The sequence below is a fragment of the Diuraphis noxia genome, unplaced genomic scaffold (genome assembly GCF_037042655.1).
Source record: "Diuraphis noxia isolate RWA-SAM2 unplaced genomic scaffold, SU_Dnox_SAM2 contig0003, whole genome shotgun sequence".
In the NCBI taxonomy this organism is placed as follows: domain Eukaryota; kingdom Metazoa; phylum Arthropoda; class Insecta; order Hemiptera; family Aphididae; genus Diuraphis; species Diuraphis noxia.
In genome coordinates, this window is record NW_028301713.1 from 29,520,823 (window position 1) to 29,548,089 (window position 27,267).

General features: G+C 28.1%; 1 protein-coding gene across 5 annotated transcripts in view; it reads right to left on the minus strand.

Moving 5' to 3' along the window:
- Positions 1-517: 517 nt before the first annotated feature.
- LOC107167445 (pyrokinin-1 receptor-like) overlaps positions 518-27,267 on the minus strand; it is a 66,438-nt gene continuing 39,688 nt past the window's right edge. For 4 of the 5 annotated variants that reach the window (XM_015516483.2, XM_015516484.2, XM_089223112.1 and 1 more), the window contains 5 exons: positions 25,885-26,236; positions 21,481-21,697; positions 15,268-15,571; positions 10,691-10,926; positions 518-2,027 (listed from right to left, as the gene is read on the minus strand). In XM_015516483.2, coding sequence (XP_015371969.2) covers positions 1,413-2,027; positions 10,691-10,926; positions 15,268-15,571; positions 21,481-21,697; positions 25,885-26,219 — 1,707 coding nt within the window. In that variant the 5' untranslated portion in view covers positions 26,220-26,236 and the 3' untranslated portion in view covers positions 518-1,412. Of the gene's footprint in view, positions 2,051-10,690; positions 10,927-15,267; positions 15,572-21,480; positions 21,698-25,884; positions 26,237-27,267 lie in introns of all 5 variants that reach the window. The other variant, XM_015516485.2, reaches the window with a different exon arrangement.

Sequence of the window (27,267 nt, forward strand, 5' to 3'; positions counted from 1 at the left end):
AATATTAAAATATGCACTGGTACAGTGTGGTGGAAAATGCTATAAATAACCGCACTTAATGGTAATGACCAGTGATGCGTATATGACATTGTGTTGTTATACTTTTACGAATTTTCATTTTTTAATTACATTTTATAATTGTTTAACTCCTTTTTGTATAATGTTCACTTTATGTGAGTATGACTTATTGGTTATAGCAAAATAAACGTAAATAAGTATGTTGTTTATTTTTTTATATTAAATGGATTTATTATGGAATTCATTAATAATTAAAAAAAAATTTAATTCTTATTTAAGTATGAAATTTTTTATAACTGCGGTTTCCTTTCAAATCGAAAAAATATTTTGCCTTTTACTAAAAAATACTGTAAACATATTTATTATATTTTTCATTGTATTCCTATAATAATAATAATGATAATTTCACCTTCTATATTGTAACCCCATGTTATTTTGTAATTTTAAGCTTATAATCCTAGTAATTGAAGCCTTTATGTTAAAAAAAAATAACAGTGTGTAGTATTACATCATTACATATAATTTTTTTTTTTTAAGGGGATTACATATAATTATAATCATAATGATAATAACTTAATACGACAACGCTACAATACTTCAATGGCACAAAAAAATAATGTATAATTTTATATTGTATTGTAATTATGATGTTTGTATACACTGATTATGGGAAAAACAATAATAGATGTTGGAAAATAAATATGTTTTACCAGATACAGTCACACACTCACACTGACATCAGGTAGGTAAGTGGTACTTTTCAATGTGATATACTATACAAACATGCAACTTATGATTTAATAGATTTAAGACAAACATAATATACCACTGAGGGGCGAACCCACAAGCGCAACTAGGATTGAATTTTTGGGGAAAGCCTGTATGTCTGTATGCCTGCAGCCCTCGTGTTTTCTCCTTATAAATTTGCAATGAAAATACCCTCCTACTGAGTTGTTATATTTGTGGATGGCTAGTAAGAAATATGCGATTTCATCAATATTTATTCCACACGGTTTACCAAGCATGTTCAACCTTAATTATTCTTATAATAATGTATGTTGGAGTTTTTAAATATATTATACTTATAGGGACAGCATAATGATTTACAGTAAAAAAAGGTTGGTTCTCATTTGAAAAAAACGAAGCTGATATTTTTCCACACGAGCACAAGACATAAGCCTATACATGGTACAACAAATCTAAGCATCAGCCAAATTTGAGAAACAGTCTTGCGGTATACTCGCACGGTCCTCGGCCAATACTGTACATGTATATCATCGACGAGAACATTTTCCTTGACTTGTTATTCAATACATTACATTTGGGCAGGGGGTTGAGTTGAGTCGGCCCTCCTAGTTGCGCCTATGAGCGAACGAACCCTGCTATATCGTCTCTCAGTAATACTCGAGGGCAACGCCGTTTTGGCTGCCAACGATTGCCACTGACGCGTCTGCCACGTAACCGACTAGCTCGTCGCGCAGGTCGTCGCCGTCTACATCCTTGAGGCTACTGTTGCTGATGACGGCCCAGTTACTGAGCGCTACCGCCGGCGGCACTTTAACCGTCTGCGGTCCACGGCTGCAGGCCACACCAAGCTGCATGGACGTAGTAGAGGTATTGTCGTCGTCGTCGTCGTCGCCGTCGCCGCCATCAACTCCGCCAATACTTCCGACACTGTTGCAGCTGCTGTCGTTGCGTCGTTTGGCATTTCCGCCCGCCGCCGATCCCGTCAGCGCCCGCCGCCAACAGTCGGTGAATCCGGCGCCGGCGACGTGATGACCTCGGCCATTGCAAACAACTTCATCGTCGTCGTCGGCGGGCAGCTCAACGGACGATGTCGCCCGCCCGGACACGCGCCTATACTTTGGTCGGCGGTCGTCGGTGGCCGGTTCGGACGAGTCACTGCGCAGCCTCCTTCGCGACCAGCGCCCCGGACGCCGTTGACTGCTTCCGGTCCATCCATCGGCACTCCAGCTGCTGTCGCCGCCACAACACCGTAACACCGTTTCCTGTCAGTACACAACAAAAAACACTGTTTCTCTGTTAACATCGCAATTACAAGTGAACGGATTAAACTGCTATTGTATATGCGTATGTGCATAACAATAGAATATTATCATTATAGAGCTGCGTGCGAATGCACTTGAGAGGACCAGTGCTCGAATATTGACGGGAAGTGGTGCGCATGTAGGCGGAGCTCTTTTACTATTTTTATTTATTTAGTTTTTTTTTACTTGGACCGGAACACGGCACGAACTAATGTTCCAAAATAATTTTTAATGAAATGTATATTTAAATAATAATTGTGAAAGCTATAATAATATTATACTTAATCATTGGATTGAGCTATTGGAGCGCCTCTACTTAGTTTTTTCGTATTCGAGCACTGGAGAGGACTGTAGTCTTCATCTTGAAAACGCATAAAACATGTAATATATGTATCATATAATATTAGTTTATCTGAACCAATTTTATGTTGTTAATCATTGATTTTTTTTTAATTTTAATTTTTAACTAAGATGTAAGAGTGTTTTTAATTTGTGATATTTCTAAATAATCATTCATACATCTTATTAAAATATTAAAATATCAAAAAAATTCGACACTCGAGCGCAGATAATGTTACTATATCATATTATTTTTTACTTATTGATAATAATATAGGCGAATTCACAATGATTTATTTTAAGCTAAAAAACACAAAATGGTTCTGCTGAACTCTAATCGGATAAATGTTTTACTTTTGTAACATGGACACAATACACGCATGGGTAGCGTCCACTTAATCGTATTTTGTTTAGCTGTTAATTGTGGTTTAATATGGTAAGAGTGATGCAGAGGGAAGGTCCGAATTATTTCCAAAACTGTAAATTAAACGTTTTGTATATATATTAACATTAAAAAATAAAAATGTTATACTATACGTTTATAAATTTTGGCCACCTGACCATTTGATTGATATATACTTAAAATACCTACGTATTCCTGGGGAGGAAAACATAATATTTTATCTGCTTTTTAGTTAAGCTCTTACAAGTATTCAACCTACTTAAATTGTGCTATGCTACCGTACGTCATAATATATAGTAATAATATATCGTGTGTAAAAATAAAACAGTTAGAATAACCACTCAACAATTAAAAACATTCATAAGATAATACAAATAGCCTCACAATATTTATAAAATATTTTTTATCCTTGCGATTATACACTGATTTTATAACTTAGAAATCAATTTAAATTTATTTGATGATTGATGACTGCACTTTGTTGATTTTAAGCTCAATTCTCATATCATTTAATGATATCAAAAATAATTAGAGGAGAACATGAACATAATATTTAGGTAGCTCATCTATAAATCAAAACGGTCAGTTGAGAAATGCATTATTTGATTGGTATATTTTTTTATTATTTCATAACTTTTATCGTCCAATTAACAAAAGAATTGCTAGGAATTGAGCTGTGCGGGTTTTTATAATCCTTACACTTGACTACTTGAGGTAATTGTACGGTCGACGTTGTTTTATTTCATTCGTAGGTACGCTTATGAAATATGAATTATGATAATATAATAGTCTTTTAGAGTGATCACTGTTATAGGTACCAAAGATTGATGGATTTAAGAAGAATATATTATAATATATATTTATGTATTATGTTAAGCGGGGTAGAGTTGTGATCCGGAAATGTCCTCGCGCAAGAGGTAAAAGAATAACGTTGATTATCTGTATAATATATTTATGTAAATTTAATACTATCATCAGTTGACCGACAACTCGTATGTAGGTACAATTTAAACCTCGTCGTCCGCCGTATAAACACACCATTCCGTGTATATTTATTTTGTAAAAACATGGCAGTAGATAAATAATAATATAATGTAGGTAGGTATACTAGGTACCTTTATCGCCCGTATCGTGAATGTTATAAATAGTGGCGTCCTCGACAAAACATTTTTATTGAGTAAAAGCTGTTGTATAATTTAAATGCAGTATGAGTTAGTATTACAGTGTTTCTCCATAAACGTGATAATTTAATAAAATGTCTAAATTATTAACGATAGTTGTAGCATAGAATATTTATATTAAAATTTAAGTTATTGTGTTGTCGTAGTCTCGTAATTGATAATAATTATTTGTCCATGCTTCTACATTATAACCTTCTTTTTACGTTATTTTTAAAAATAAATCCTAAATATAACTACATTTTTTTATGCCAAGAATTAAAACATTTGAAAATTTAATACTGTTTATCCTTAGTGTATTTTTCCCGAAGGTAGGGGTCGTTAAAAAGGTAGCTGCAGCCATCCCCAAAATTCAGAGAAATTTAAAAGTGTGTTCAGTATTCTGTGAACGTATCATGCAAAACGCGTATAACCATGTACTAGAATTGTAATTTGTATGAATGTGGATGCAAAAGTATAAAATGTTATATATATTTTTTGTTTATTATTTATTTAAAGTTTTCCTGACAATAATCATCTAAATTTAAGTAGTTTTTGACATTTTGTAAATCAGATAATGTTAGGTATAAGTAAGAACTATGTGTTTTTTTTTTTTTTGATACACAGAAAAATGAAAATTATCATAAAATGTTATAAACATCACACGTTATCAGCAGATATATCAAAATTATGAACTTAGTTAGCCTGCTCCATTTAACAAATTATCTCAAAGCAAGACTCTGGCTAAACAAAAAGTATTGTATCTACCGTGTGCTTTAAACAATTTACGTGATTTTTTTTTTTAAACAAAAATGTGCGTTCTGTTAAGTTCGTCAAACACTATTTGAAAGTACAAACATTGAAAAAAGTTTTCTGTCTGAAAGTTTTGAACTTTTCTTTCGCTAAAAATATATTATAATTATTCGCTCTGGTTTCGATTTTGTGAATAACATTTAACTGCAGAGTCTTTTAAAACTTCAAAGAAAAAAACGGGGAAGTCACTCGGGAGCATAGTAAATATCGATGGAATATTGTCATTGAGTAAATCACTGTAATAAGTTTAAATACAATATTTAAATAATATAAATAATTGTGTACCTATGAAGGATGATTTTAAGCAGAGACAAGAAACAAATTGTTTAACACTTCGGCTTTTTTATTATCTTAAGGATATTTTATAATTTCTTTATATTCCTATCTGTTTGTCTATAATACAGTGTATTTTATTGTACAGAAGGTTGAACCAACTGTTGCCTATACATTAGATACAACTCAATTTTATTAGCAATAGTTTTTGACAAAGAAACGTGATCACATACACACAAACACACTCAATAAGAAAAATAAAACACTTGGTTGTAAAACTGAAAAACAAATACATTCATCGCTCCATTCAAAGTCTCAAAGTAATTATTAACGAAAGTTCGTATTGCATGATTGCATTTAAGTGTTGCTGTGTACAGTTTCAAGTCAACGAAAAACAATATTTAATGAGTATAGATACGTCATAAATTAATATCAAACAATTGATGACAGCTGGTGTGTTTTAATAATATTACAATATGTATTAGAGTAGATACCCTACTTATGTACAAGTAATAATTTAATATATAATGTTTTCATAATAACTAAAAATTCTTCTTAGAATATCGTAATACCATCAGAAGACATCGCGCATTTCAATGCTGTTGATAGTATAAACCAGCAGTATAATATTATAAAACCGGCAATTATATATAGCTTTCTCGTCGCGTGTAGAAACTTATAAACCACATTAACGTAACCTAATTAGACATAAGTTTGATTAATTGTTTGTTCATATTAATAACAAGTACATCTGTGATCTATAGTGTATACTAAATAATAATAGGCAGTTCTTCGGCAACGGGTCTTAACTCTTAAGGTCCATGGATTTTAAGGTATTATATAAATTCGTTTGTATTACAAAATAAATGAATTATATTGTGTTGGAAAACATTGCTCGTCAGAAATGATAAATGATTTAAATGGAAACTGTTGTATTTTGTTAAGTAGGTACTGTGTAAACCCTTTTGTTCACTCGAGCAATCATAAATAGATAAATTAGATATAAGTAGATTAGTAATTATTTTAAAATTTATTTCATAATATTTGTAATGATAATGATTTCTACAGTAGGAAAATCGTTAATATATACATATAATATATATATATATATAATTTATAAAAAAGTACGTCGATTAGTTAAAAATCTATTTATAACCACAACGTGCACGCTGTGGTTATATCACTTATATCGTATAAAAAATTGCGAAACATTATGCAGATGATTCTCATATTAATAATAAAATGTAATATGTTATTTGATTTATGGTTAAAAATAACGCGGACCAATAGGTAATCTTTAACTATATTACTGCCTTGTGATGAGCATCATATTGCACGTTTATATTATTGTAATATTATTAATTTATTACTATAGTACCTACTGTATTATACGTCATAGGTACTTCAAAGCTCAGGATAATTCATTCTTGGTATTATTTTAGATACAGTTTTTATCTAAATATAGCAATTTCATATGAATAATGATGAAAAAAGTTTTTAACAGTATTAAAAAGAATATAATATAACACTATAGTGATAAAAAAGTTAAAATTTTAGCTTATTATAATTTATTTAAACATATAAGTATATTATATCATAGTAATATAGTAGTTTTAATTCCAGTGATAGTTTTTATTGTGTAGGTTACATTAAAAAATATAACTTCGTTATAAATTTGTTTATTTGTTATTTGAAATATTTTAAGTTAATTTTTATTTCATACTCAAGTTAAACTTATTAAAAATTTCTTTTTTTATGATTTAGGTAAAAAAAAAATATATATATATATATATATATATATATATAAAATTTTTGTTATCGTGTTATTTTATAATTTTATTTGTATGATTATTTATTATTCGTATAATAGGTACATAAGTATAAAAAATATTCACCGATAAACATTATTTAAGTATTAATTTTTTACCACATAACTTTTTCCATGGTTGAATGTGAGAAGGTTTGTGCAATTCCTAAGCAATTTAAAGAATACTATATTATTATGTAAAGCGAGTTACATTATATTCAGTATTCACGGTCAGGTTGCTGAAGAGACATTTACTTTTATTGGCCGTCTCAGTTTTTCAGATTTATTTATTCAGTTAAAGTCACCATTGTACATTTATGACTCAAGTCAAAAAACATGGTTATGCTTGTAAAATATGTAAAATAATAAATATTAATTAGATCCTTGAAAATTACATGTTTTAAGTTTTTTTTATTACGCAACAGATAATAGAATCGAATGTGAGAAGAATTTAACTTACTTCCTATAGAAATACTATCATATGCGATGTTATTTTCTCCCATAATTTTTCTTTGGGTTCTTTTAAACTTTATTTACAATATTTGAGTATGTTTTTTGTATTTTAATGGTAGTATATACGTCCTCGAATGAAAATAAACAGCGTGGGCACGATACTTATTTACTTGGGTTCAACGGACCATGTAACGATGTATAACAAATAATCTATATCTAAAGTTGTCAGTTAAGGAATAATAATATTGTCTTTATCGTAGATTGCCAAATTAGTAGATACCTACATTTGTTAGTAGTATTTATCGGCGCCCAATGTCTCTGGATATCAGTGTAACGCTGACTACGATCAGACTAAAGATGATGAACATGTAGAAAACAGATTTAACACACTAAACCCAGTTTCGTATATAATATATTTTTGTGTCACTTATTTTTAAATTACCTTTAATATTAGCTTAGTAAGAGATAGCTATATTTTGGTTAAATCTGCAACGAAACGTATACCATATTTTATTAAAGATAATACATAGATATTCCGCCATATTCGTAGTTCCTAAGCACCATTTATTTATTACAATAAAAGCATAAACTATTCCATATAATATAGTTTTGTAAAATAAAAAAGTATTAGAATTCAAATTAAGTTTATAATTCATTGTTGCCATCAACAGGTTTATAATTAGCTGAAACCTGATATTTAAATTAAGTTTCGGTATCGATGATCATTTTTCTTATTATGATTTCAGATATAGGTATTCGCGATCAAGTAGTAAAAAAAATACTTATGAATTGTTTATTGCGCATGGATATTGAATTATTAGACGAAAATATTTTAACAGCCTCTTCAAAGTTTTACATATTGCAAAATATTGATTGATTCAAGTTAAAACAACAATTATGTATTCACCATTTGTTATTAAAATTAATTCACTATTCATAACTTGTTTTTGTTAACAAAAAGCTTTTATATTTAATCGTTTTTAAGTGAAAACACATTATTAGATTATACTATAGTCGTTTAAGTGAAATTTGTATTTGTTTAAATAATTTCTAATTATTTGTGGTTTGTAATAATGATGATTTAAAATTTGAAATACATTTATGTATGATAACTGATTAAGTGATAAGTAAACAAAACAAAATGATTTTGAATGGAGTCATGAGTTACTTATAACTCATAGATTAAATTTTATAGTGGCTTAAAATATTAAAATTTTAAAATAACATTGTTGACAAGGTTTATCATTGAAATGTTATATTTAAGCTATAATAAATTTAATAAAAGAGAACTAGGAAGAGTTTTAAAGATAAGAATAATTTTCATAGGCCAAAGCTTTATATATTTTATTATGTGCCAATAACTACTTGACAACTTTTTTTATAAACATTTTCAAATATAAAGATCCACTGGTTACATTTTTTAATATATGGCTCAATTTTATAATGACTAAACATCTAACATGAAATATATAGGTTCATTATAATATTATAATGTTATAAATTGTAATAATTTAAATATAAACTATGCATAAATAATTCGGTTTATTACTACCTCTTCAAGATTAGCAATGAACAATAGGAACAGGATGTCTCATGAAGATCTGACACATGGAATAACTTTGGTTGTATTAAATATTTAAAAATTGTTTTTTTCTATATAATTCATTGACACTTGCGCTACGTATTTAATAGACATTTTATTTTTATTTTTTAATACTGAATATAAAAAACTTAAAAATTCACAAACATTTTTTTGAATAAATTCAAAATGTCTTACTTTGGAACCTGATTATAAGAACAATTATGGTAAAATTAATTTATCTAAGTCAAGTAGTTTATTGTTTAGAATTTTTTATATATTCAATATTTTTTGGTTAAATTAATTTGGAACGTAATAACTCTAAAAAACCAATGATTTATGAAAATTTGCTAACATGAGTGTATTTTTTAAACTAATAAATTATCATATAATATTAACAATTTTTGTCATACGTTTAGTTAGCATATATATTTTTTGTGTTAAAACCGACTGTACACCATTTGAATTTATTTTTATATAAAAAAGCACATTTTATAACTTATAAGTAATAACGCATTTTTTAACATAAAATATGCACATTATCTATACTCGATAGAATATCAAAAATAAAAGAGCTTTATATAATTTATTCATTGAAGAATAATAAGTCATAGTATGAATAATTAATCATGGTACCAAAATTATATACTGTTTCAGTACGTAGCCAGGAATTGTGTTTGGGAGGGGGAGGGGTTATATTTTGAACCTTTATTTGATTCCGAGTTACTAGTTTTTCAGTCATTAAGGTAATGATTTTATATTATGGTTGTTTGATATATTTTAGAGAGAAAAAATATCTGGTACCTGTTCAATTGGTTATACTCTTATAATTTGTTACATGGGTCTACACATTTGAAACTGTATACAAGTAGCGAATAAACAACAATTCATTACTTAGGTGTTAGGTATAGATAATTCAAACAAGAAAAAACATAAACAGAGTACGGAACTTTTAGTTTATAGTTGTTTTTTTGGATGATTGTGTTTTTGGTAGCAATTATTGAGTGTTTCCAGAACTTTTAACGTAGTATACAATAATATTATATTCGATGCCATTTTAAATTGTCAAATATGGTTATTTTGTTTTTAAAAGTTCTCAAAAATACTAAATAATAAATATAATTGTGGAATATTAGTTGTAAAAATACTAAATAGCCATGCATATTGTATGCTGTCCCGTATAGGAAGGTATTGAACTATACCTAAGGAAGAGTGATCAATGACAGTAGCATAGCGAATAGGTATACCTAGTTCCATCTCCAGAGTACATAAAATTACATATTTACGTAGCATAATGGAGCATAACATACATATTAAAATCACTGAGATAGGTAATCTGCATTTTGCGTTTGGTACATCCTAAAATTAATTAAACGTAAGTTAGTACATTTATTATTATTATTTTTTAAAAATTTTCTCAAAAGTTAATATTAAATAAACATTAACATTTAAATAATATTATACAATATAAACCCAATGTTATGAGGTACGTTGAAATCATTATTTTAGTCGATGGAACTAATTAGTTGTTTCATTAGTTTAGCAACTATATAGTGAATTATTATTAGTTTATTAGGTAATAACAGTGGATAACACATAGTTGTATTTATAATAATAATCTCGTTATATTATTGAATTTCCCACTTCACAGTCATTATTAATGTGTAATTATAGGTATAGCTACTTAATTACACAGCTAATATACTCTTGGCATCGGTATTGAATCATTTCATAATATATTATAATATACAAATCCCGCGTCAAGGACCCGAGTGGTTACGTTGGTGACTACCTACATACCTTGAAAGCTCCTCGGAATTTCAGTGACATGATGTGATACAGTATTGGATTGATGGTGGTGGACACATAGTACAGCACTCCGGAGATGTACGTGGAAATACCGTACAGCTGATGCAGAAACGGTATATCTTCCGCGTCCAAGTTGCCAGACGATGCGTGACTTGACCCGAATATGGCAATAAGCCTTTGTGCGTGAAACGGCGCCCAACAGATGAAAAACGCCACCACGACGGCCACTGAAAATTATGAAACCATTAGTATAATTAAGTTCCTGTTACAATGAAAATCGATACAACAAAAAATCCCGTTATAACGAAAGTCAAAGAAGTCCCATGCCCAAAAGCTATTTTAACAATGTTAAATAAATCTCAATACAACGAGATGATTGATTTTTAAAAATCCCGATATACAACCAAATATTTTTACAGGTTTAAATATATTTTCCCTTCTCCATTTGATCTAAAGATAACAATCGGTTAGATAATATGGTAATAATAATTATAAATATCGAAACGATTACAGGCTATAATATAATATACAATATTACTTATACTGATATAACATAAAATAAATCCAATGGTAATTTTATTTTAACTTGAATATTTAAAAAAAATAATGTCTAAAATTAATCTACAATGAAATGAGAGTAATTCAAATAATTATGGAATAAACGAAAATAATCAAACAAATAAATTATTATTTTTATAACACGGAATTGAAACCTAAAACATACCGATTTAAATAGGTCCTGAGATTGTTTGTTTTTAGAAAAGCCTGATATAACTAAAGACCACGAAAGAAATGTCACTTCATACGCCTGTGCTTACTCACAGTCTTGCATACACAGGTTTTTTTTAAAAGTATATAGTAATTACTATATGAAGTTTGATTAGAAATTAGTATTTTTTTAGTTGATGATGATTATAATCTTAAACTACATAAACGATTTAACTTGATAGAAAATAATCTATATCATACTGTAATATAATGAATAATAATCAAGTGCAGACAATAATTACTTATATTCAACGTAGCTATTCAAAAAATTGTCTTGTAACAAAGTATACAATTCTAACCAATGTTAGAGCAATAGAACTATACCATTCACCTTTTAAATCGTTATCGATTTTTGTTTTTTAATTAAAGTGATCTCACTGGCTCAATATGGAAATATCTTTCCTACTAAATAAATTAAATAGTAGGTATTCAATTATATCTGTATTTAATATCATGATAGTCTATTTGAATTCCCTACTTCGATAAATAATCAAGTGTAAAAAAGTGTTCAGTACCTAATTACAATAAATTAGTACTTGAAAAGTATTTAAATTCCGATACTCAAATGTTTTACTACTCTAAATTTACTTACCTTCTTAATATAAAAAAAAAAAATATAAATTAATTTAAAATAAGATCGTTCAACGTTTTATTATTCTTCATAAAATTACATAAAATTTTTTCTTAAGACAAAAAGCACTTTATTTTGACAATAACCGTTGTTTTATGGTAAAAATTAGTTTCCAAATTGACTTGAAAGATTATGCACTTTGTGCACTATATAAAATGTAGACACATAAAATACAAATTTTACGGAGAAATGTTTATTTTTATCATTATTATTATTTTAAGTATTTAGTATCAATATAGGTAATTAAATTTCTACCCATAATCCATATTGATATTGAAAATATTAATTAATTAAATATGATATTGTTAATATGTTTATAACCGAATAGATATTATTATTTCATAGGTAATAATAATAGTAATAATTTAAAAATAATTTAAATTGTTAGAAGAAAATCATAGTTGATGGTTTGAAGTTTATACTAGAATTTGTTTATCAAGCTACCAACTAAAATAAGTTACAGTTTTAATTTTCAATGTCAACTATTTTCTTTAGATATATTATCGTAATATGATCATCGATTAATGGTCATAGATATTAATTTATTATAAAACTGTATTCAATAATTCTATAAAAAAAAAAACAACTTTAAATATTGATAATCAAAATGTAATATTATGTTTTTATTGATTGATAAAACTTGTTTATCAAATTTTATTTTAAATTATCTAATTGTTTTGTGTTTTACTAATAATAATTTTTGAATTAGGTATCTACCTAATCAAAATCCACTAAATTCTTCAAATATATTTTGATTAAATCCAAAAAAAAAAATAATAATATAAAATATAATATCCATAGTTTTTTAGTATCATGGTACCTATATATAAAATAGTAATTAATTAATTTAATTTAAACCTAAAGTAGTTGTGAAATAATTATTAATATACAATAAATAATAGAAAATAACTATAATTGTTAAATTTTATTCAAATATCTAAACTAAACTAACATAGGTACTAGTTATTGCCTTTAAATAATGAGTTAGTTTTTGGACTGAAAACATGACCTCATATATTATTGTTTAAAATGTTTGAACAATTATTAGTTAAGAATTTTATAATTACAAAACTGACGAAAAAATTATATTCATACAAATTAAGAGTGAATATTGATTTCAATTTTAATGCTTAAAAAAATAAATATATTTGCTTAACATGTATGTATTAATTTTAAATTTGTAAATTTTATTGAATTTATATTGGATATTCTTTAGATTTGGTATGCTTTTTTATGCTAAAACTTAGATATAAAATAATATGTACTACATATACAAAAACATGTGAGATGTATCATATTTATATAAGGCTATATTCATTTTCAGTCTTTTTTTGTTTATTTAAAACGATATATTTTATATAGATTTCACTAAGCTTTATTAATTCTCTTTCGTGATTTTTTATGGGTTATTATAAACTTTTTTCGACTTTGTATATCATGATTTAAAATTCTTTTTTATAAATGTTGATGTATAAATATCAAATATATAATAAATAGTTTCAATATGACTGTAATGGGTACTCCGAAAAAGATTTTTTATCCTTTTTTCATTTTAGATGCAATGGAATCGTGATTGTGTTACTTTTTTTTGGAATGCATTATTAAAATCTACATTTTAATATTTCATCATAAAATAAGTTAGTTTCAGGAAGAATATAACATTATTTTTTATCAGTTTTCATACAAACATATTTGTATTCAAAACCTGAAACCTATTTTAATCCGTAATACAATTCATTTATTTAATAGTTTGTGAATTTATGACGGGTTTGTTAGCATGAAAACATGTGTAAACCATAAAAAATATAATACATTCATATAGCTACGAGCAAATAAATAGTATTTGGACATAACACGAACAGTATAGTTGGTTAAAAATTGTTAATAAAGGCTGTAATCTAGGGGTCATTATAAATCTTATTAGTTGTTAGATATAACTATACAGGATTTACCGTAATTTATCTTAACAATAAAAGAAACCCATTAAAGAAGAAACTGTTTTTATACCTACCATAACACAGATCGATATAAAATAGGTAGTTAATGAAAAAAATAAAATGGTGACCATACAAAACACCGCATATATTGGTGTGTTAAAGTATCGTTTAAAATTTTAAAATTATATGGTAACAGATAAATACCTTTATATGTATTGTTACTGGTAAGAAAGTCTTTTTTCACTGCAAACGAATTTCGTTCCAATATATATAATATTAAGCAATTAATATAACAATCCTGGTAGAATCCTATATCTATGAGAATTTTTTTTTGAAATTTTTTTTCATATACCTAGTTAAATCTTATTCAATAAGTCTTAGCCAGTAAGTTTTAGTAGTCCAAAAACAATTATGTTGCAAAACAACTGATTGCAAATTAATAAAAACTAGATTAAGATTCAATTTATAAGAAACAAGAGTGGACAAAAGTGAGCTCTTAAGATGTGATTATGTAGACATAACTGAAAACTGAAAACAGTAATATTATATAGTTGGTTGGTATTATACTTGAACTGTGTGTGCGTTGTAAGTAATCAAGAATTATTTTAAAATCAATTATAATTAATAAATATTTATAAGCACCCAAACAGGCAAATTTATATATTAAAAATTCTAATATACAAATGTAGATAAAATACAAAGCAATAAATCATATTACAAAACAACGTTAGATTAATTAAATAACAAATAAAGCTTAATAACTTGCGTCGCCTCAAGGCTTGGTTAGAATTTAATCAATGTCATTATTTGGTCCATTTTACTACTACCTAAGTTGAAAGTATTTATCAATTGACTATTCGACAACAAGTTCAAAATTTGTCAAACAAAAATATTAACCTCTTAATGATTGTTAAACGTGTATTAGTTTAGTATGCATGTCAGTACTCATTAAAGATATTCGTAATTACATCATTATCGCTATAAGACATAGTAAACTATAATCCTTAGATCATTACAAGTATAGTCTATGACAATATTAAAATCCAAAAATATTTGTTAGAGACAAATGACGAAGTGTAACAAAAATAAAAATAAAGATACCTGATATGGATACATACCTTTGTATAATGTAAGATAAATTATAGGTACATAATACCTATATATATATATATTTAATATTTATGCAACGGTTAGGTTAGAACGTAATATAATAGAAACGCTCATGTACGTACCCAGCATTTTGAGGACTTTTGGCGACGAGTTGGCCCTGTACTCAGGTGATGAAATTTTTTTCTCACCGTGGGTCGATCGTACCGTGATGGTGCGTTTCAGCTTGTCGGAGCGACGAAGGCGGAGTCCAATGAGTGCGTATAGTACGGTTATCAGTGTCATTGGCAGCAAGAAAAACAGCAGCGTGGACAGCGTGAACGACACGGTTGACAGTTCGATGTCTGTGTCCATCAGTGGTATGCTCCGGATATTGCACTGCATCAGTTCTGACGAACCGTTCCACGACGAGACGGTGAACTGCAACGCCTGAGGATTTGACGTTTCGACGGATTTTAGTGGTAATAAACGGACTTGTTATTTTTTCCTATCACACGATTTTGAATTTGACCACTGTCGAGTTAAATAAAAAAAGATTTTTAACTTAAGTTTATGGTTTCATAATGGTTTTATCAGTAGAATTCGGCCATTATAAAATATTTATTACATTACGCATATTTTCAAGAAATCAACTGTATTTTAATGAATAAGAAAATAAAATCTTTATTTGCAAGTCTCAAATAGATGTCAAATCGTCGACAACTCGTAAGTTAATCACTTATGACTAAATTAATTCTGACAAAAAAATTAAAACTCTTAAAATCGATTTGAGGCAAATGTTTCCTATGAGGTAAATTATTTTACATAAATTAATGCAGGTGATATGATTGTATTTGTACTATTGTATTTTCAATATTATTCCTAGTAATAAAAGTGTCACTACTGAAATCGTAAACGTTGATTGAAAAAAAAATTTTGAATAATAGGTTTTGATAAAAAATCGTAAAAGCTTTCATGTAAGATGTAAAATGTTGAATAACTAATAGGCACCTATGCCGGGTTCTTGATATCAATAAAAAAAAAATTTTGGATACAGCATACATAATACCAATTTTGTATTTATTATTTTTAATATTGTATTACTTAATCGTTGTCTGTAATGCATAGAATAAACACATAAAGGAGTAAACATGTGTCAGATTTTCAGAACACCGGTTTAGTAAATAAACCATCTAGGATTTACGGTCAGAAAATCTCAATGTTAAAAATATTTTCTGAGACTGAGCGCCAATCTATAAAATTTGAATCCCAATTAAAGTTAAAAAATCAGCCCGGGCTCGGACAGCTAAAACGATAATATCACGTGAGTTCCGTAATGCAAATGCTTATCGTATCAAACCAGTTATTCCTAATCGAGTCATGAAAAACGCTCAAATGGAGTATACTGTCTCACCAATTGTCATTGTAAACAGGAGCAAAATTCAAAAAAATAAAACGATAGAAAATTCATCAAAGAGAGAGCTCTATCGTCGACTTCTACTAACTAATCAAATCATGAGGATAAAAAAAAGTAAATTTTTCGTCTAACCTAACTAAATCGTTTCCAAGCCTAGGTAACGGATGAATAAGACAACGTCTTTGTAACAAATGAAGTTCAATTCGTTACACAATCTGGCGAAACCTCACCAAAACAAAGTAATATTAAACTTCCGAATATCGTCCTAACAAACGCGTAACCGATTTTAGTACATTAAACAAAGACCTAATTCGCATTGTGATTTGTGGGCCCAAAGAGGTACACATGTAAAGCGATCAGATCTAGGTTAGTCATACGACCAAACACACGGGTCAACTTCATGGCTATAATTAAGTCATATCTAATAGACGCCGATCACGATACCACTCTTATCTCCCCGGATCCTCTCAACCATTCCGTGTCGTACTACGACACCTCCACCATACGACTCCTACCACAGATATCGAAAACTGTCTAAGTGACCTCATGAAGTAATCAGCATTACAAATACCGTGCGAACAAATTGCCACTTCTACTATTTAACATCAGTCTAGTTCGCAACACCGTGAAATATTCAGAATCACTAAAATATTAAACTCAATTGTAAAATTTGAATACACACAGAAACAACTTGGCCCTCCCCAATGCAAGCACTGCTAAAAGTATGGACACACACACAACTACTGTTTCCACAAACCACGATGCGTGAAATTTGGAGCTGAACACTACACCGAAAATTACACAAAAAAACTGGAGAAACCAGCAAAATGTGCAAGCTGTGGGGGAAACCACACTGCCAATTATAAAGGATGTCAAACCTTTAAAAAAATATTAAGCCACATTAAATCCAAAACCAGAACGACAGAAAGAGTTCATCAGCACATTCAAACACATGATGTACCACCTGCATCTCACACAAGAGGACATGACGCGCTAAGCTCAAATCCAAAATAAAAGCCCTTATAAGCCGAAGCCACAGCGAACATTCCACCACCCGATCAACCTCTGTAAATCGTCACTAATTTCCTTAACGAGTTAAAATTAGTCCTAAACCCCCTCCTAGCTACTCTAACATGCCTTATAAACAAAATCCAATTCCCAATTTTTAATAAATTAACATACGCATCACGTATCTTCTGATCACACCATATTTAATGTATAAATTCTTAATTATATTAATAAACTTGTAATAACATGTAATATATTGTTTATTTTAAAATATAATAAATAAAAAAAAAAATATTAATCAGTTTAAATATTTAAAACATAATATACAGGATTTATTAGGTAGGTAAATTTTGTAAATATTTTACAGTGCAATATATTTTTTGAAATTATCGTGATAAATTTTTTCACCAAAACCCCTAAAAGTCATGTGTTTCAATTCAAATCTTATGAGAATAATTATGCTTGTACTTTTATCAATATAGGGTAGAAAATGAATTTTGTATTCCCAAATTCTCATATCAATAAATATCTATAATGTGTTTTGTATCAAGCTAAAATATATTTTAATTAAATTGTAGGGCTTTTAAAAAGTAATTTTTTATTATATATTATGCGAAGTTAAATTTACTAGGTATAATGAATAGATTTTTTAACGTAACATATTTGATACATTATGAGGTTTTACATAATTTCTTATTACATATTTTTGAATCAGTATATCCATATTGATGACGAAAATGAAATATTTATTGTGTACATAAAAAAAAAATAAATAAATGAATGAATGGGTGATTAAGCCGCCGTAAATTAAATTTTATTTTGATGTATTCTTATAATATATTCATAATTTACAAATTTTAAAAAATTAAGTAACCTACATGTCTTACCAATATAATAAATAAAATAATGCTTTGTTTTGATCTTAACATGTTTAATATAGTGTTTATAATTAAAAATGAAAAAATATGCTGTTATATATATTAAGATAAAATATTTCTGTGTTTACTAAAAATAAGATATCGTTAAAAATTTTTTCGAAATAACTGTGAAATGAATAAATTACTTTAAATTGTACTGATAATTTTCACTGAACACAGTGATTACAAAATGTAATTAAAATATGTAATTTGTATATGAAATTCTTAAAATATTATTATGTACATCGACTAGGTAGCTTAAATTATGTGTCGTATAAATGTAAAATGTTTGTCACGAGCCATGAATTACAAGCAACTACATAAGAATGTGGGTTTGATTAATTTTATTAAATTGCTCTAAAATAAATGTTTTTGACAGTTAAATATAATTTTTGGTAGGTGGATTTATTTGTTTAAAATAACAATAAGTATTTTAAAATTACTAACCAATATTTTTCATTCTGGATTAAGAAAAATGTTATTCTCTACGTAATTAAAATATAAATACTTAGCTGAATTAAAAAATATAATGAACTTTGTATGAACTTTGAAGTAGATAAAAATATATATAAATTCATCATATAACTCGTTAAGAGCATAATACTTATCAGTGGAAAAAATAAATAGGAGCTCCAAATATACAGCATAATATTATTTTAGACTTTATTTTTGCTTACAATACTGCAGTGGTTCATACTCGTTTTTAATATAGCAAAAAACATTTTTATTTTACGTTGTATTATTTTTTACAACACACAAATCTGTCATAATAAATCATACAAATTTACAAGTTAAGCACCTTTACAATACTATGAAGTAATATAAATTTACCGTTAAATTAGCTCTAATTTATAATCGTAATATTATATTAGACAAACGATAGAACTATCAACAACATTCAACCAAAATAATTAATTCGTTTTTTTTTTTTTTTTATTAAGGGAAATGCCTCGGTAACGTGACCATTGGCTTGTTTTTACATGATAATGATAATTTAAATTAAATTGTACAATTAATTTTGTATTTATGTGGAATAAAATTACAAAGTAAACAAATAAACAACCAGCTGTATGTTGAAATGATCCACCGATTAGATACCAACGACAATTAATTATCAACCTAAAGGGATTTTCCCAAAACGTTGTAGGCTTATAACAATAGGGGTAGGTATACAAAGATTATCTGAGAAAATTAAATACCATATACAACAATAGTGGATTTTGTAATAATACTAAAACTTTAGGAGATACTGTCAACCTTATTTAGAGAAAGTTATTTTTACAAAATAACATAGGTAGTATTATAATGAAATATGTCTTGTCCACTAAAAAAAATAATATATTTTGACCAGAAAAATTTTAATTTGCGTTTTATAAATTCTACAAACGTTGCAGTTTATCCTTTCGTTCGGCTGCATACAAACTGAGTCCCAGTATAAACTTTTGATAAATTGAGCGCTGGGTTATTTTAGGGTTAGGTTATATATCAATTGAGTCCAGTAGAATTTTATGTATAAATAATACTAATTGAGTCCTGTTTTAATACTACTAAGTTCTGTCAAATTAAAAAAAAAATTTCCTTTCCATTTTTACAGATTTAGGACTGTCTGTGATGAAAAATTCTACAGGTATGGTTAAAATGATTTACAAGTAAATTGTATAAATTAAATAAATATAAACTATAAAATAACATTTTTTATGTTGGTAAAAATTTATGAGATAAGCATTGTATGTATTCAAATCTAGTTAGGTATTGTTGTCTCGATTGTAACACCTGCATTTGATTACTGATTTATTTTTAGATAATTTCTTGTAGGTATACATTATATGAACACTTCCAATTTTTATATATGTTTAGTATTGTACATTCAACAAAATGTTTATAAATTGGTAAATGCTTGGATGAGCTGAATAAAACATAGCATTAAATAATTTAAATATAAACAAAAATTATACGTATATTATATGTATAGGTATATCCATCTAGAACGAATTTTGACGTGCGGCACGGCTGTGTGGCATAATTTCCGCTATGTCTGTACTGTGGATGGTTGATTTTATATTTTACTCAAAATAATCCTAGGACTCAATTAGTATATGTCTCGTTTGTACCCGGGACTCTATTAGTTTATTATTTTTTTTCCCGTTCGGGTACAGGGAGTCAGGGACTCAATTAGTATACAGCGCTTCGATCAATCTTAACATTCTTAACTGCAGTGCTTCGGTTAATTTTTAACTGTCGATCTAAATCATTAATTAAACGGCTTAAAAAATGACCAGCGGATAACAACTTTATACGTGACCGTACGTTGACTCGACTTAGAACTCAGAATCACCAATATATTGGCTTAACTATAAATTTTTCTAAAATTATTACCTATGACTGACAAATGCTAGCAACATATAATAATATGGAAGCATGAAAGAAAATTGTTTTATATTGAAAAAAATCTTTTTTAATTGTACGATATGAACAGAATCTTTGTGGATTTTTGGTATATTTGCTTTGGAGTGATACACTATAGACGCACACTAGTACAACCGTAGTTCGTAACTCTTTTTTAAGCTATAGTCTTAATTTCGTAATTCCGGATTATTGCCATCGATGGTATATTTGTATATATTGATTATTATTTCTTGTAAATTACTATATAAGCGGTACTTTCCGACGATCCATTTCCCTAAATAATGCTAAACGCAATTATAAAAATAATATTAGATATTTCAAATCACATCTGGTCATAATTATTCGCTACATACATAAAAATTGGACAATGACCTCTATTGGATACAATAATTTATACCCAACATTTATTGAGGCGCAATTTACAATTATACCTCTGTTAGTTGAGCACAGGTGCACAACTTACGTCCGTCTATTGCATTATATTTCACGATGACAAGTATAATCATGACCATAATATTGTCGTCTCTTGACAATATCGTGCTGCTCCCGTTCTCATTATTTGGCATTAAGTGTTATCTTCTGATATTATATTTGAAAATAATGGAACTCACCTGGGGTACAGCAAACAACCCTGCGACTAGCCATATGATTATGATGAGTTTTACGGCTCTTGAAAGTTTCGACATGCTCTGCGCCATGAATGGGTGGCAAATAGCCACGTACCGCTCGGCCGTGAACGCGGTTATAGTAAGTACGGTAGCGTTGGCAGACATTTCGGAAAACAACCCTCGGAGTTGACAAAATATCTCTCCAAATACGTATGGATATCTGTAAATTATCGTCAACACGTTTATTGAATACGAATCATTGCAGGTTTACCATGTAGACTGACATTTGAAGATTATACAGATTCGTGTTTATATTTCGAGCAGAATATTTTTGTTTCAGTTACTCACCAGTTACTGGCTAAATATTATTTCAAAATAGCTTATTTTTGTCAGATAATAATGTAGCTTATGAATAGGTATAAATTATGTTGGGAACAATGGTATTATTTGTTTTTATTTACATTAATTCTGTTGTCATAAAATAGCAATACCGTGAATGGTATACTACCACCCAAATATCAAATATTATCATTGTTCCTGAATATACTAGTTAATTGTTTTAAAAAACAAAATATTTAAATCAATACAATAATTTGTACAGTATATTTTTAATATTTAATTTTTTTTCAGCTCAGGTGAAAAAGTAAGCTTCGTTAAAAATTAGATTAAATTCTTAAATTTCAAAAATGTCTTTTTAGAAGTTTGTCGAATAATAAATTACTGAAATTTTACATCATCATTTGCAGATAAATTGCATTTATTCTTTGAATGTAAAATGGATAGCAATATAAAATATACTACAGATGTATTGGCAGTTTAAAATGTCTATCAGTTTATGGTATTATGTTAAAGACTAAACTATACTCATCTATAATAATTTAATGATTACACGTAATTTCTATTGACAATAAGAGTGAAATTCCAAGTCCTTGAATTATATTCCGCTTAGGGCAACAAAATTCTATCGAGCCGGGCGTCAGTAAAATTTGTAATTTGTTATTTATGCAATTGTAATTTCTCTTTCGGAGATAAATGTACAAAAGATTACCTGATTTTTAACAATAATATCAAATTGAGAAGAAACAGAGAGCAATAAGCAGAGATCAGATTTTATATCACTAAATATAACTGAAATATGTACTGTGATATGTCCTAAAAAATATTAAAATAAACGTTATAATATGCCTTAAAGACATGAATAATAGCAAAAATACGAGCCGTAAAATCGATAAGGAGTCATAATTGTTTACTATTCGATAGGCGAATTCGTCAGACTACTTAAAAACAGATTTTAATATGAACAAAAGTGTGAGTATTTAATATTTTTCCCGTGAATTCAAATAAAATATAATTATATATAAAATTACTATTTATTTTTTATTTTTCATACCACATGTTATAAAACTAAAAGCCTAACATTTTTTAAATATGTATAAAAAAAAAAAAAAAAATTGAAAATATAATTTTATATTTGAAGTCCCTGGTGCACAAAACAAATGTATAATTCAGTATAAACTATTTTTATCTGCATCTTGGCTACAATATTAGCAAAATATGCTATAAAATCTGAGCCCTCAATTAATTATTGTCTCCTATCAATTAAATTATAGTTCCTTCAGTGACGGCATTGAACGCATAGACACTTTAGGTTAGTTTTAAATGACTTTATGTAATAAATATTTAATTTGATTATCACTTAATCAATACTACTGGGATTTCCAAGTACCTGTTGTAGTGTATACCTTCTTAGTATTTTAGTGTAGGTACCATTAGGTACCAAGCATGTGAACCATCTCGATCGTTTCATCTTAAATACAATATAATGTAAATAAGGAATAATATGATATTACGATTGAAGGGCAAGCTTTTGAAATTGTGTCACTATACGGGGTGATTGATTTATCAAACAACACTCATTATTTCAAAAAGTATTGACTTTTTTCAAAATATTTTTTTACATGGTTTCAAGTTGTTAAAAAACCAAAGTTTTTATCAAAAAATTATATTTTTAAATATTTTTTATCCTTATAATTATTTATGTTTTTTACTTTTTTGAATGACAACATCGAGTTTTAATTTAGTATGAATAGCATTTAGTAATTTAGCAGAATATTTTTCTAAGTATTTTGATACATAGAAATCGAATTTGGGGCTAGTAGTTTATGAGTTATAAGTATTTATTTAAAGTTTTGATTGGCGGAGTGGAGTGGCACGGAGTTATCCCGCAAAATGTTTGTCCACTACTCTGCTTGTCTAAACTTTAAATACTTATAACTCATAAACTACTAGCCCCAAATTCGATTTCTATGTATCAAAATACTTAGAAAAATATTCTGCTTTGGAATATGAAATTAAAACTCTATCTTGTCTCATTCAAAAAAGTAAAACCTTAAAAAATGATAAGGATAAAAAATATTTAAAAATATAATTTTTAATAAAAACGTTGGTTTTTTAACAACTTGAAACCATGTAAAAAAATATTTTGGAAAAAGTCAATACTTTTTGAAATAATGAGTGTTTTATGATAAATCAATCACCCTGTAGTTGTGTTACAATGTATGAAGCCTCTCTGCACAAATGGTCTATTATAGCTTTCGACGAATCGTATAAAAATATTATAGTATAATACATTTTAATATATCACTGCAGATACAGATATAATTACTAGATCGCCGTCTTTGTGTCAACATTTTAGTTAACAGTTTGTTATCAAAGAGATAAATAATATGTAGAATATAATATGGCGTTTAATATACCTAACCTTAGTCTGTAGGTATGCACAAAGAATTTTGAATCCATATAAATGTTGTAAAGATAAACAATTCTTAGATAACGAATTTCAGGCTTCAATATAGTACTCAGCTTATAATACAAAGATGGTGGTTAATATATCATACATAATACATATGGTATGCAGCATACACGAATCAAATCTTTTACGTTCGAAGAATCACGACGCACCTGAAAACTGATAATTTTCATATTTCCATCTGAGTGATAGCAGATTTGTAATAACATTGCGTTTTATCCAAAGTTAACTATGCGTCTATGCCTGGTTGGCTATAGAATTCGATATTATAATTCATCACCAACACGGACTATAATAATATTATTATAACGTAGCGTAGGTAGTCACCGTCAGAAACATGACACAATAATAATACATATGCTATTTTCAACGCATTACAGGATATCCTCTCAAAATATCACTCTTATTTAATGTTTCAACTACGTCCAGAAAAAAGATCAGAAGTATTTAATAATGTATATATAATAAAAATGCGGTATCCTCACCAAAGTACATGTCAATTGCGCCAGAAATCAGAGATAAAAATAAAAATAATATGCTATTCAAAAAGGTTAGGTAAATATATCAATTGCGTCGAATAATATTGGAAGTACTAAAGAGTAAAAATGTTATAATTTACTTAAGTGTACAAGTTGAAAAATAAACGATAATTTGTGAAGTCAGTAAGTTTCCACTAACAAAAATAAAACAATTTACTAATGAACCATAAACGTATTTACTTCAAGATGTACTTAAGATTTAGATTGATTTTTTCAACATTAATTTCCAATCATTTATTTTAACTAAGACAAATAAGAACTTTTACTCTTGTATTTGTTTTACAATTTAGTTAGATTTATTTTTAACACTAACAAATTTTGTATATTTAATTAAAATACCTAAACATATTAAAGTGTATATTTTTGTTATAATACTTTTATGACACAATCGATGTATACTTTTTTCAATTTTCAATAAATCCATCGTAACAAAAGATGTATATATTTCATATCTAGAAGAATCGACAAAATCTGCGAATACTGTGCCATACCACTTTCTGTAAAATCGTTGTTGTAAAAAACTAAAACTACGAATATAATATAATTTTACGATTGTACTATATTAGGTATAATAATCGATAATCGATTCTGTCTATAAAACTTATGATTGCAGACGTGGTTATGATTTGGTTATACTTTTGCCAAAATAATTAGATCAGATCGCACTCTGGACATCACCATCCATACCTACCCACATCTTGCATTTTATATATCACACACATATATATATATTCTTTTTTCGCCAAAAACTGCAGAATGTTACTTAATACCCTTGCCTATTTACGACTCAGTAGTTTGTTATTTTTAATACCGATTTACAGTTCAGACTGTTAAGTTGGAAACCTGCAGGCTAAATAGTTGACTGAAACAGTTCTAACATCAAAACGATTGATCACATCATACAATATCGTTTTTAATAGATTTTCGTTGATAAAATAATACAAAACCTAATACGGAAATCTAATAATGTCATAAAATTCATATTAGATTTTATTTAAGTCTAACTCAGAAGATTTTTTAATTTTAATTTTTACAAATGTTTGTACCGTAATCACTCACCTGGACCAAATGGACCACATTTCCTGCGGTAACCCGGACACTAGCAATATGAGATCGGACACGGCCAAACTAAACAAATAGTAATTAGTGGCCGTGTGCATGTATTTGTGTTTGGCGATCACCATGCAAGTGATCGAGTTGCCTATGACGCCTGTCACGAATATCACCGAGTACATGATGGTCATGGGCACGACTATGTACAGAGGATCCCGTTTAGGCATAATAAAGTCGTTGTTCCACGCATTTTCCGCAGTCAAATTCAGCTGACCACTCTTGCCGCCACCGCCACCCCCGCCACCACCGCCGTTGTCGTACAGGTTATTCTGCAGTGACATGGTCGCTGTGTATTATGCTGAAACAATGAAAATCAATGAAACGTACCACCGACGCCAAAATTATAAATAGGGCATCATTGATCGAGTGGTAAGAGATATTTTCCTGCCATGATATTCTATAGGTATTTTTAGCCATTTTTTACTTGTGGGTTTTTGTAGTCGTTTACGATCGTGTAATTTTCAGAATATATTGGGTTTGATAAAATAGATATTTACAATTGATGTTACATTATTGATTATAAATAATTCATGTTTTCCTATAACGTTTTTTCGTCAAACAAATGATGCATTCTTAACAACGAAAGTAGATTTTTGATTTATCAATTTTGAAAGTTGTTAATTTAACACGCATGATTTATTTGTTTACCAGAGTCGCAATACGTCTACAGTCCGCCTTTCTTTAACCAATAATAAATGCGTTTATAAGTATTTAAAATTATAATCTAAACGTCATGTGTTATCGACCATAGCTGTCTGCAAACAATCACAAGACCAGTGACCTGTTTTAGGAGTGAAACACGTTTAGATTTTCTATTACGTAGGTACCTACTAAAAATAAAACTAGCTCAAAAATAATTTGTAAAAACTTACGAAGCGGCTATGGTTAGCTTTTAGTATGCAACTAACACGTACTTATAATATTAAGATACATTATTACATTACGTGATGTGAAACTATTGAAACTTAGACATGCAGACACAAAGCAATACATAAATTATATTATTATAATGTTTACACATAAAGTGATAATTTAAAAATGGTGATGCAACTCAAGAAGTTACAAATAAATATTAACTTATATATAATTTCAAGTATTCAATGAATACGCTATTATACGTCAATACGTGTTACATTTAAAGGAGAAGCTATAAAATATTGTGCATCGTGTTAAAGTTTTGAAAAATAATTTTTTCAGTATTATTCAATTTTTGATATTTAATGGAATATCTTAATAATTCGCGTGTACACAGTATGTTCATAGGCTAAGCTATAGTTATTACAAATTTATAAAAGTATACTGCTTTATTGATCCAAACGAGTATTAGTA